We start from the raw sequence: 14,078 nt of genomic DNA, 5'->3' as shown, positions 1-14,078 counted from the left end.
ATTGCTGATGTTTACTAATCAGTTTTCTGCCTGCAGCATCACCTTTACCTACTAAATGAATGGTATTGAGAATACATGAATCAGCTTGGGAATTCTTTTAAATCTTTCAGAAACAATGCACTTCCATGAACTTAAGGATGTTGAAGTAGAGACACTCCCCAAACCATTCTGTTTAGAACTTGTTTTTTCCTGTCAGTCACTTGTACTTGAGGCCCAGCCAGGGAACTTTTCCTCTTTCATAGGTGAGAACTGCAGTCAGCAATTTCTGTTTTACTCATGTACCTCTGATTTAGAATGGAAAGAACAAAGCTTTAGGTAGCTTAGGTATGTGATGAGTTCGGCTTCAGGTCCTGGATCAGCTTATAAGCACTGCTGTCTTTCTTGCAAGGACACTGAAACAATAATAAGTTTATGTTTTTCTTCCAGTAGGCTGAGCTTGCTCCTGGTTTCCTATGCCCACATGTATGCATGGGTGTAGAAAACCTGTAATGCTTCATAGCCTAAGATGAATTACATAAATATTGACATGGGAGAACACACAGATCTTTGCAAAACTGAGCTAGCTTTACAAAACTTTCCTTTGCTCTTAGTCTTCTGGTCTGCTATTGTGGTTTGATTTCAATAATTTTTTGTTGTTGTTGTGTTTACTCTTTGCCTACTTTTTCTAATTTGAATCATTAGACTCAATTTTTTACATTAAATTTGTCATGGTTGTGTTACATATAACAAAGGAGGGAACTCAGCCACCTGTTCATAATTTTTTGTAGTGGCCGTAACAGCAATCTCTCAGACATTACAGAAGTAGGTCCAGTGTCACTCCACCTCTTTTCCAACACAAATTAGTTTTTCCTACTGTATCTTGATTGGAAAAATAATGTTTCCTTCACCTTGCTCACAGACAGATACATCCATAATATATCCATAAATTGTCATTATCTGTTATTATACAAATGCATTCCTGTTTTGAAGCTAAATTTGGCTCTAATGCTATACAATACCTGAAGAACAGTAGCTATAAATCTTACAGCAATATATACCAATTAAACCACAATGCCTTTATGAAAATTTTTTTCTGTTCTCTTATTTATTGACAGATTTTTTTTTAATTACAACACAATGAAACGATGGTAAGTACATAAGATGCAATAGTATAAAAAGCCATTTTTTAACCCTTCCCTTGGTTAAGACACTTACAGCAGACAAGAACTGCCCCACCCCAATTCCCCCCTTCTCAAACGAAAACAAAAAATAAATATAAATTAATAAATATAAAACAAATCACTGCACAGCCCTTAACTCTTTGATTGCCATGGCAAGAACCACAATGATGATTCTACCGTGTGACGTTCGATGGTTAAAGGTTGCCGCAGCAGTCAAAGGGTTATAGCATTGTAAACATAAGTATTTGTTGAAAATGTTCAGTCATGTTAATGGTCTACAGCAATGAGATTATTATCATGACCCCTTGACCTTTAATGACACAACAGTATAAGGAGTTAAAGAGATTAGCTTGGTGAGCTGTTACATAGATTAATTAACCCATTCAGTTTAACAATGCACTATGAGGTCTTGATTTACTAACAAAAGACTACCTGTGTATAATAAAACACTGTTCAATGCATTGATCAATAAAATCAATGAAAAAAATCAGTCTAAGCACCACAAAATTTTGCCTGATTATATCTGACAGTCATAATACACTTTAGCACCATTTAGTCAGCCTTGCATTTGCACACAAACAAGCGTTGTGTTTGTCAGTAGAAGCTACCTGAAGGAATAACATATGTCAGTTATAAAAAGGTTACCGTATAGAATGCTGTGTGAGCCAATAAAATAAAATAAAATAACAATAATAAAATGAAATTCAGTTGCAGAAAGCAAATAAATGCTCCAGTTATTTTGATTCTAACACACATCCTAATAAGCGGAACATGGCCATGAAATGAAAATGGAGCTATGCAGAGAAAAGGGAATAAAAATGAGAAATTTGTTTCACACAAGAGAAATCATCACATCCATATTCTGACTTATTTGTCAGACTTTGAAAAATAAATGAACAACTGTTGGGTGGTTGAAGATAAAGAGCTTGAAGATTTATGTTTAACAATATGTGAGTTTTAGGGTCATGTTATGCATAAAACCACTTTCAGAGCTATCCTATCAACTGCACAAACACCCTTGTCTCTGCTTGAAAGGTTGACTTCCTCTTTCTCAGACATGGAAGATAAATAAGCAAATCACTGGGTGGGCAGAACCAGAATTTTAGTAGCTTCTAGCTAACGTATTGGAACCAGAACAACTTCTGTTGGAATTACAGGGATGAAGGAATATCAACAAAAGAAAATGGAATCAGCTGCTAAAATAACACTCAACAAGCAGAACTGAGGAAGAAGCTAAGTTCTGATAGATTCAAGAATAAAGCACCTGGAAAGAATGCAAGGTGCATGTTAATAATAAAGAGAAACAAGGATGTGTATGAAGCTTGGAAAACAATGCACCCTTCTTGTATATATCCATATCAAACTCTAGTTGACTACAGACTGACAAAACTAGCTACACATGCTTTAACTGCTAACAATACTACCACAGGACTGGCAAGGAGAAGACACTGCATCCCTCAAACAGTTTCTGATCATATAGGAACACCTATAACATAAAGCCAACCTCAGAAGTCAAACACCTGCATCTTTCTCTGCAAGCTGTGTCTGAACTGGGCAATGAATCAAGACTTCACTGGCAGATGACAGAGAGAGTTTTTTATATGTGATACCAAAAAATTAGGATCAATTGGAAAACAGTGCATAATAGCAAAGCATTCTGCCATGCAACAGTGCTAGCCTATTATGCTACAGCAGTATGTTAATTGATGGAATTGATGTATGTGTGGTAGAGGAAAGAGTCCAGCCATAAAATCCTTGTCTGGATATTTATGACACAGATTATAGACATCAGAACGCAAAGGAGAAAGAGAACAGGTTAAAGATGAGAACTGGAAACACTGAAAATAGCACATACTCTTGAAATGCCATTTTCTAGTCTGCTCACATTTCAGAGATATCATAAGCCATACATACAAGTAGAATTTTTACCAGACATACAATGTCTGGTAAAAATGGTAAAAAATGGTAGGTCTCTGGTGTTACACTATTGTACATCTGACAAGTCAAGTAGTCCCAAGACGCAAATAAAGAATCCATGATGATCAGCCCTGGCTGTACCATGCCTTTTTCATAACAGACTTAAGGATAGCAAGGTCAGTGGAAGGCAAAGGCTTCAATAATCTGCTGTAAGTTAGAGCTCAGTGTTGTACTGGACAATGTACAAGACTCAGTGAAAGATATATATCAAGCTCCTCAAATATTTGCAGGAGATTTGAGAAGGTACTACCTCTTCATTGTAGACAAAAAAGCTGCAATTCCTGTTGACTAAGTGCAAAAAGTCATACATGCTTAAATGAGATAGACAACAAAATTCTTTTTTGCTTATTTTTATAACGAACAGATCATTTCCCACTTGCCTACCAAGAGAATAGAAAATTAAATATTGCCTTCATTAGTAAGGAAACATGTCAAGGTGCAGTGAGAAAAGGGTATGGAGGGGAATCAGAAGTTTGACTGTATTTATCAATTTACATATAGAAATAGATGATCCATCCAATGGCCATAAAAGTATTTCTGTCGTATCAAATACTTCAGGACTATAATGGAAATAAAGATACATGGCTGTAATATAGACTAGTAGAAGTTAAAGTCTTCCTTGTCCTTCAGTATTTTATCCAGTGGAGTTCTTCAAATCATTTTGGATCTAATTTTTGAGAACAAACAGAAGGACATTTCACTATGACCAGTTTTTGCACAGAGATTCAGGTTAATATTAGTTTGACTAAATCCATCTCAAAAGATTTTGATTGCACCAGATAAATAATGTACTATATTACTATATATATTTGCAGTCAGGGTTAGAGCAACTATATTGAGAAGCTTTTTGACTGACTGCTATCTGGTGGGTTATGAATCCAATTACAGAATCCACTGGACTTTCTAAAGCCTACCAGATATCTTTGTTGTTGGAGGCCAATAATACTTTCCAAGCTATCACTAAGTTCTTGGTAATATCTCTTTTATTGTTGATTACATGAAATTTTAGTGGTATCAGTGATCTTTGTCCCCATCTCTTTTGATAAATTGGTGTTGTACTTGCACCTATAAGTGAAAATGTTTTCATTCCTTTTCCTATTTTTCTTTTGGTAGTCAAAAATGGAAATGTTCTTATGCTACTTGTGTCTGTCTGTAGGCATTGACCAAAAGACCTAGTTGGTTTTCCTGTGGGTCCTAGAAGTTGTGGAAAGAAAGTTCATGACTAGTTTAAGTTTCTTCTGAGAAAGACTTCAACAGGGAGTTAATTTAAAACTGTATTTGTCACCACTGTGATCCCAGCACTACTATCAGTACACCGTCCTCTGAAAGTGGTAGCGTCTGTCAGATGGTGAAAAGGGAGGATCATGAACCTTGATCTATCTTGTGGAATGATTTTCAACCAGACACAGTAAGACAATACTATGATTTGGCAAGTGATATCTGCATGTTTTAGAAACACAGTAAAGATAGATGTTACGTGTGTGTGTGTATATACATATACATACATACATATATATATATATATATGACATGTACATACATATACACACATATACACATATATACACATATATACACTTGACAATGCTTTACCTATTTGAGTACAAAGAGTAAGAGTTGGGAATAGAGTATTTTTATCATCACACGTTCCTCCAATTCTCAATTCCTATTCAAGACTAAATTTTGTTGAGTACAAAAATCTAGTTATTTCCATAAGCTGTGAGTATTGAAAATGGCTATTCTGAAAGGTCTTTTTGATTGTTTTCATCTGCCTGGTGATGCATGGCCAGAATTCATAGCATTTTATGATTTGAGGTAAAACACAACTATGTACCTATAAGCTGCACCTATGCCTTGCAGGTATGAATTGCAGTTGTCATGGTCATTTAAAACAGTGCTGTAGGTTGCTGATGATGTCTTCTGAATGCATGTCATGACATGTATAATTTCTAAACTACATAATTCTACTTCTATATCCAAGCAGACAAACTGCTTGAGTTGACTTCACAATGTTCCCATAAGATATGGTGACCAGTATGTGAGCACTAGCAATTTTGTGGCGATGGCCAAGCAAAGCAAACACAGTATGTCCTTCTCTCCTTAGAATCATTGTATGCTCAAATATGAGGCTGTGCATTTACCTGCAGCATATCAGTTGTAAACCAGTTCTTTTGAGATCTATTTAATATCATCTAATTTTAAACACTGACAAAGAGTATTAGAAACCATCATTTTGGAAAGTGATGGAAAAAGTGATACTGTGGTAAAACCTATTTTCTCTTCTTTAAGGTTTCAAAATGATAGTAAGGGAACCAAAATTTTTTACCTTATTACATGGATTACCTACTGATACTAAGTACTCTTGGCTTCAACAAGGCAGATGAATTTATGCACAGCCATGTAAGCTATAAATGTGTATGTAAACTGGGTGTTAAATACCCACACATCAGGATGGAAATATGAATTAGAAACCTTATTTTATAACTCATCACAGAACCCTGCAAGTGGTGAACCCATATGGACATTCACTGATTGGCAGAGTTATACTGTTCTGTTGCCAGTATGTAAGTAACACAAAACCTCACTAAAACCCTTCAAACCAGAAAACCAGTTCCTGGAATAATAGATTAGTAAATGGGTTATCTAAGACACATGCATGACACAGAATGAACAGGGTTATTCATGAGGATGGAGACAATATTCAGTATATATTTTACTGTAAGAATGAAAGGGAAAAAAATTAATGAAAGGCTATGAATTAAGATATGCCTCTCCAAGAAGATTAGGGCTGTAGTTATAAAAAGGACATAATTCAATTTCATATGGTAGAAATTACTATTAACTAAACAGAAAACCTTGGTTGTGTAGTGGGTATACTAACAATAATCTGTGGACAATGGTGCTCTACAGAAGCAGAAGAAACTAAGCTATGTCACTGGAAAACTTCATGCCATCATAAGTGGTTGGCCTGTGTAATTATTGTTTATGAAGTATTATTGTGACAGCAAATAGCACTATGCTGCATACACATCCAAGTACAGAAAACTGTCTTAACATGTTAGTTTACATCAGCCTTTCTTCATTTATGTCTTCTCTGCAAATAAAATTTATTTCATCTAACTGTTGGTAGCCCAGAGATATAATTAAAGCCATCTCCACAAAGCCAACATATTTTATGGACACCACTCACAGAATGTCCTCTTTCAAAGACTGAATGGGCAGCTGCAATTCCAAATGTTAATTAACTGACCATAATCTTCAGATGATATCCTAAAACTTATGTATACCTGTTTATAATTTATGTGTTTAACGATGTCTACATCTTTCCTTAAAATACATTTTGATTTTAGGAACAGATGCTTGCTGTGCTCAGACACTGATGATCCCTCAAAATTTGATCTTCTGATTATTATTGGGCATTCCTACTTATATACATACATTTATGGAATAATTCCATATCATAAAAAAATCTATGCTGTCCAAAATTAGAGGCTACCTTAGATCAACCCATCAACAAGTGATGATGCTTTTGACGTTTACCAGATATTTTCAGCATTGATGGCACTGGTGACAATGTCTTTCTCCATCAGCCTCTGACATCTCAGATGGCAAGACACAAGAATGGGTTAGACAGGTTTGACTCACACATTACATAATTTTCATGAGACTAGCAGCAGACAATTCATTTAATGACATGCATATATCAGAGATTAATTTTATGATCACATGGTTCATTTACACCCGATTTTGTAACTGACATATGTTTAAATGATCTTATCTCATAAGAACCACTCTGTTTGCCTGCAGTCTATGTAGTGGGAGCTAAGGAAGTATGCCTAACATTACACTGCTGGAATATCACAAGTATATCATTGTATTGAATAACAGGTTATCTGTTCCTCAGCTTCCAGACAATATTATTTGATTTACAGCATAGCTGGACACCTAAGTGGCCAGTGGCATTTGTTTCCTCAGCTGATTGTAATAACTCATAGACTTGCAGTCATCTATTTATACTTCTGGAAACAGAGGTGTCCAGAGACCATCTTGATAACAACAAAAGGCAAACCAGGAGCTACTGTTCTGTTATGGCTAATTCACATCTCCCACTGCTGTGGTGCATGGCTTCCTTCACCTCTGCAATAGGTGGTGAAACTTAGGCCATGTTGTAAGGAGAGATGGGAGCCAGGACAGAGCAGGCCCCTGCCGTCATATCCTTGCTCCTCCACCCAGTCATCTCATGTTTTGTCCAAAGTAGGCTGCTAATGGTATGGTAGCTTGCATTTCTACTTCCCTAAAAATACAGTGGCTGGAACATTCTCTATTCAGTTTACTATGTGTGTGTTTTAAGATTTGTCTTAACAATGGTTCAAATGCAAAAAAAAAAAAAATAGAATAGGAATGTAGTACTTCCATTGCTAATAGGCAGACCAACTTCCTAGACTACGCACTGTTTTCTAACCAACAAGCTAGAATTAGATTCTATATAATTTGGTACCAAAAGCTACATTTAACTGACATTTAGATTGTAAAGTAAGACCCCCCCAAAAAAGTTGAAAATTCAAAAATTAAGCCTTACACTCCGTTCTTAACCCACAGTGCTAATGGCACAGGAGTCTTGATCAAGCAACTGGGGATGTGAAGTGTGCTTCTAAGAAAAAGTGTAAGTCTGTCCCTTATGTTTGAATCTATTAGCTTATGTTATTTTAATTCACAAAATTAGCCTTAAAAAATCTTTTTCTTTAATTATCCCCTCCCTTTTCCCACTTTGAAAGAAGAAAAAGAACAAAAGGTCATAGGAATATATAAAATATGTATTACATTTATTCTGGAGACTTGAAAGGGCTCCTTTGGAGCCATTTGAGTCTCTCCATCCCAGCCTGTCCAGTAAATATACAGTTACATATTTTTAATTTTTTTTGATAAAAATTAATTTTTTCTACAGTCAATAACCTTTTCATAGGTTTAGATATTGAAAGGCCAAAGGAAACACTACTGTAATCTACTCTGGCCTTCTGCATCATACAGACCATAGTACTCTGAAGATACATGACCTTGTGTAGTCAGCTTGATACACTGTAGCTGATTAACACAACACTATTCAGTTTTGTATTGTTCCAAAATACAGATCATGACAATAGCAATATGGAAATGTTTATTAAAATTGTCACGGCACATGAGCAGGAACCCAGATTGCAGACCTGAAAATATTTTCAATTTGATTTTTCTTAATTCTAATAGTTATAGGCCCTTGTAGAGAAATAACTATTAAAAAAAAAAGTCTTAGAACTTTTACTAATTTGAGTTCAAAATTAGACCAGGCAACATCACTAATTCACTCTGAAATTCTATAATTTGAAACTAGCCAATATGTATTTGGAAATTACAGTGAACACAAATGCTCCTACATCTTTTACTTAAAGCGAACCTTTATGACTGCATTGCAACCTACTGAAAACATGAGTATGTAACAGAAATGTTGACACAATCTTGTTTTGCATGACATAAACATGCCAATATAATTTTTTTTCTCCACTCTCTGTATATAGCATATATGTACTTTTAAGTAAAAGAAAATAGATTCAATGATCAACTTATCATGTATTCATGTAACTACCATGTACAATATACCAAGCACTAGAATTATCACACTTACCTTCCTGCATAATTACAGTTAAATTCTCCAAACACAAATATTTTTGTTACCTTATCAAAGAACAACAGTCAACATGCTCAGCACTTCATTACTGACAGGGAAATGGTTGCAGAAAAAGTTAAAGCTGCCATGAAAGATATTTCAAAACTGAAATGAAATTTTCAAGTGAATAAAAAGACTGATGAGATGCTGTTCTGACTTTAAAAAAAAAAAAAAAAATTCTCCTACAGTAGAGGAAAAGGAAATACAGAATAAGTAGTTTTCTTATTATTTTCCTCCAGCTATCCAAGGGAAAAAAACTTGTAACAGCAACATCAATAATTTTGTTCTGTCTATAGCAGAACATAAATTATAGTAGTTTGTTGACAATAAAAATTTCTCAATGGATTAAAATGTGCATGTCTATGTATGTGTGTGTTTGTGTGCTTTTATAAGTATACAAACACACATCTTAATACATATGACAAACAGCATAGAATTTCAAATTCACCAAATGAGCTGATCCGCAGCAAAAATCCTGTGCAACTAAATTGTCAATAAATCTATATTTTCAGCAAGAGCTGACTTGGAATTACTAAATAATGCTATGGGCTGATACTGGTGCGCTTCTAACCTACAGTATGCAGTACTTCTACAAAACATCTCCAAAATGCCATCTGCATTGCATATTTGTTGTAAAACTATATCTTTTTCTAATCTTCGTTTTTGTTAACCATACATATGTATATCTGTTTATGCTCTAAGAAATAAGTTTGCAATGCTTTATAGCATGCCACATATGTTCATAAGTCCTCAAATCAATATAAAATCATGTAATTGAAAAAAAGCATACTATTTTTCATGCTATGCTCAATACAAATATAAATTCAAGGCAGTCAAGCTATCCATTACCAAAACAATAATAATCATAATATATATGCATATATACCTACACTCTCTAAAAAGTGATCCAGTTATGTGGATTAAGAAACCAGTAAGAAATTGGTTGAACGTAGTATAAAAGTCTCATTTAATGTAAAAGCCCATACTGGCCATTTCAAGTATTTTAATACTTTCCTATAACCTTTTCATTAATAACTAGATATTTGTAGAAATAATAATTTTATACTCAAAATTGTATTCAAGTTAAATAAAAATTAACTTCTGCTGTAATTCATTTTTAGAGTGTGCATGTATACATAGCAAAATATCTTTCTACAGACCTATCATAAATATTTTAGTCTATGTCGTTTCTCTCCTACTAAAACACTTCAATTTTTTTTCTCAAATTTTGGATCATGTCTATCAGGCCTTTCAAGAAATAAAACTCATCTAAGTTCATTTGCAACACCAGATTCCCTTCAGTTTGTGCCAGTTTGCAAGTTAAAGGTCAAAGACATAGGACAGTACACTTTAAGGAAATTCAGACAGTGAAGCTGTTCACAGAAGACAATGTTTTACTTGGTAATGACAGTCAACAGGTCAATAATCAAGTTCAAGGCAAGCTGTTCATTGTTGCAAAAGCTACTCCCCTCGAAACCTGGCTTTCATAAAAAACCAGGTGTCTGACTTTTGGGGTGCATCATTCTGACCATCTTTAATAAGTTCACAGCCCAGTGACTGTAAAGCCTATCACTGCAAGAAGCAGCTCCTAAAATCAATAAAGAGGTCTGTCAGTTGCTGACTTTTCTCTAGGAAAAAATTATTGATACAAACCTGCTCTGCAGGTCACATGAAAATGACAATACTGCTGTTAGCACAAATTACACAGAATGACAAAATGTTTTGGTGGTCCCTTGGCTCTGTCAGTTGATACCATGTTTGACTGAAGGCCAGAAATTTTAACCCTTTGAGAACTATGATGAACATGCAAAGGGGTAACACACCAGAGGATACTCATGCACTATCAGAGTCATCTCCTTAGCTTTCTTTTGAAACTGTAACTCTACCTCTGCAGAGGCAAATCGAATTGTCATGCAACACAGTCTCAAGAGAGAAATCCAAGATGCTTAAGATAAGAGGCTAGGCTATAAAATTGTTGACAGCTCAGAAAAAATCTTGGTAAGTGATACAAATTATTGAAATACGTTTGGTTCCTTTAACAAGAAAGTAGCTGGTAAATATTTTTTTTTTTCTATTCATGTTACAAATGCTTTTCTATCAATAATGCAAATAATTAAAAATGCAGTCACAAGAAATCTGTTTCAAAAAACTGATTTTCTTTTGAAACCTGTATTACCCAAACACAATTCTCTAATTTAATGATGACCAAGTTTAACATCCACCAGACTCTGAAAACTGGACGCAATAGTTCTCAAAGGGTTACACCACCAACATAGTACCAGTGTCAAGTCTCTCAATAGTCTGTCTGTTGTTTTAGTTCATTGAAATCCACTTCAGAGACACACTGCTTTTTACCATTCTTTGGAATGAGTGCTCCTGACAGACCTATAAAAGGCCTGGGGTAGTTGGCTTGGTACAGCTTGGGAAAGATAATGTAGGAAAACCAGCCAGAAATGAAACCAACCAATAAAAAGGTTCTGCTTGAATATAGTATTGAATATGAGTTTAAAACATTGAGGACATAGCCCAGAGCAGCTGTAAAAAACACAAAATGAATGTATTAAGGCTGTTACTATATTGCAGATATTTTGGCCCCTTGTTTGTTGGAAAATGGCTGTCCGAACAGTCTGAAGTCCTGCGTGTCATCCAAGTCTCCCACCTGACAAAACTGGAAGTAGGAGTATAGGACTTTATCCGTAGCAGACAGAAAGCAATCCTCTTTGGAGACAAAGCTGTTTTGGGTCTTCTCACTTTCCTGAAAGTTCCATTGTTGGTTGTTGTGTTTCTCTAAAAAAATTTACTTTCAGCAAAAAATTCTTTGAAGGGGAACAGGCCTTAAGGAAAAAATGTAGAAACATCGGAGACATTTTTATTCCTCTTTGTTAGTTAATCCTGATAGTTTATAGGGCATTGAGCGTGCAGAGGGAAGGCCTAGAATTGAATGACAAAGAAAGACAAAGGACTGAAGAAACAGCAGATACTGTGTATCATGGAAGCTTCCCAGCTGAGTGAATCGCCACTCACGGCAGGACAGGCAACCCCCTGGGTTTGAAAGATCAGCTTTGCTTCCGACTGACAGATGCCCGCTCCTAGCTAGGAAACTGCATAACAGCTCTTGTGTTGAATCTCAAGTTACCACAAACTCCTGGGAGGGAAAGAGAAAAAACCAAAACCCTACATCACACCCACTCTTGCATAGAGCGTTTGCAGTACAGTATGTGCCGGGGTGTTCCTTTCCTTTTGAACTGGAACACAGTGTAAACCAAGACAAGGAGGCACAAGGCCAGGATGCAGGGAATGACGATGGCTATGGCTTTCACAGTGCTGGCTGTGTTGTCCAGTTTGATGACAATGTCAACATCATCTTGAGGGCTGTGTCGGTCTTTATCTCGGTCTGTTGGTCCATCACAACCCATAAAGTCCTTGAGGATGGATCTGGGATAGCCAGGTTCCACCCTGAGCATCTGGTTATTGAATTTCCAGTACTCTTTTCCTTTGTAGAAATATGTGAAGCCTGAGGAAGAAAGTAGCAATTATTCATGGTCATATGAAATCATGTCATCAATATAACATTATGGAAATTACTGGTAACAATTTTTTGTAATTAAAAAAAATCAAAAGACACAAGGAATAGACTTCAGTTAGAAGTCATTCAAATATTTTTTTAAAATTTGTTTCTTTACTGTCTCTAGAAATCTAATGTTGAGTCTGGGAATTTTGTTTTGGTTTTATTGCTTGTTTATTCTTTCATTGTTCTTCCATTCAGTAAATTGGGATTTTATTTTCTTTCATTGCAAAAAAAAAAAAAAAAATCAAATAATTCCAGGGAGTACGGTCTATGAAAAGCCAAGGTTTGGGCAGTTTGTTCATTTACTGGAAAACCAGCTAGAGTTGGGATCTTCAGGGATAGGACTTTAAAGCATCACAACCTCTTCGAGATGGGAAGTCTCCTGAAACAAACTGCAATGCTCTGCTCTGCTATGCTATGCAGAAATGAGAACTGACCCTCTTCAGTCTCACACAGCCTATTCCTGTTCTTCAGGAGACTGGATGAAATAACAGCATCTTTTACATTAGAAAAAGGTATAACCAGATTTAAGTTTTCTGTAAAGACCTGATATTTGTTCATTCAGGCACAATCCAGTGTTATTATTACACATGCTTAAATGAAGAAAAAGCTTGACTCTTGCCAAAAATCTATATTACTTTATTATCCCAGCTGAAAAATGGCATTGATCTGGCAAGACACAAACCTTCAGGATGGGCAAAGTTTCACCAACTGTTTATGAACTGAATGGAAATAGATGGATTTTTTTCTTATCTTTGCTTTATACATTTCATATATTCCATGAAGTATTAAAAGCTACTAAGTCAGATTGGGCACTATTTGTAGTTAACATTGCTTCCTGAAAAGGCTGGTAACTGCCTATCTGGAGACAACATTATTAACCACCTATTCAACCAACAGTTATTTTCTTTCAATTTTAAAATTTAAAAAAAGAAATATTTGATAGCCTATTTTACAGCTCACACTGTAGGAAGTCTTCATCACCTACTTCCCCTTTTCAGAAAAATGTGAATATTTCATCATTCTTCCATATTATGTATTTTTGTAATTTTAATAGCCTTCCTAGCCAATGAAAAAGTATTTTCCTTTCCTTAAGCTCTTGCATTTTTATTACTTGAAAATATGCTCATAGATTCATAGAAAGTGCTAATACAACTTGAAAAAAGATACAAAAAGTACTGATCTATATCAAAGGAGTAGCTAGACTTTTTCAGAAAATGCCTTCCATTCTGGTTGGAATAAAACCTAAAAGATGACGGTAATTCTTTAAATATTATGAAGTTTTAAAATTTTAGCACATAAAAAGTTTCTTAAAGTAATCTGGAGTTTAAATTAAAAGCATTATCAAATGCAAAATTTCAGTATTTTGAACCACAGTTACGCTATCTTTGGATTCCATATAACAATATGCCTTTCAGAAAGTACTGCACATCCATGGATAAATATTTCACTACGCTAGCCATGGATAAATATTTCAAGTATGGAAATTTAATGTATTGTCTCTATCAATAGTCTAACACATATATAGAGACCATATACAGATGTGACACCTCTAAATCTATATTCATATATATATGCAGAATACATGTATATATACTCAGGGGTAGATGTAAGTCAAAATACAAACTTTAGTTAGCAGTAATTGATATTATGCAGCAAAAGGCCAAATTAAAAC

The 14,078-nt window shown here is 35.1% G+C and overlaps 1 protein-coding gene across 3 annotated transcripts in view; it reads right to left on the bottom strand.

The window, feature by feature from the left end:
• Positions 1-1,057: 1,057 nt before the first annotated feature.
• Positions 1,058-14,078, bottom strand: part of MMP16 (matrix metallopeptidase 16) — a 178,306-nt gene continuing 165,285 nt past the window's right edge. For 2 of the 3 annotated variants that reach the window (XM_005479527.4, XM_074555481.1), the window contains one exon: positions 1,059-12,349. In XM_005479527.4, coding sequence (XP_005479584.1) covers positions 12,015-12,349 — 335 coding nt within the window. In that variant the 3' untranslated portion in view covers positions 1,059-12,014. Of the gene's footprint in view, positions 12,350-14,078 lie in introns of all 3 variants that reach the window. The other variant, XM_074555489.1, reaches the window with a different exon arrangement.

This window comes from Zonotrichia albicollis, chromosome 1 (assembly GCF_047830755.1).
Source record: "Zonotrichia albicollis isolate bZonAlb1 chromosome 1, bZonAlb1.hap1, whole genome shotgun sequence".
Taxonomy (NCBI): Eukaryota; Metazoa; Chordata; class Aves; order Passeriformes; family Passerellidae; genus Zonotrichia; species Zonotrichia albicollis.
The sequence above is the reverse complement of the archived record's forward strand: the minus strand, read 5'-3'. Positions and strand labels throughout refer to the sequence as shown.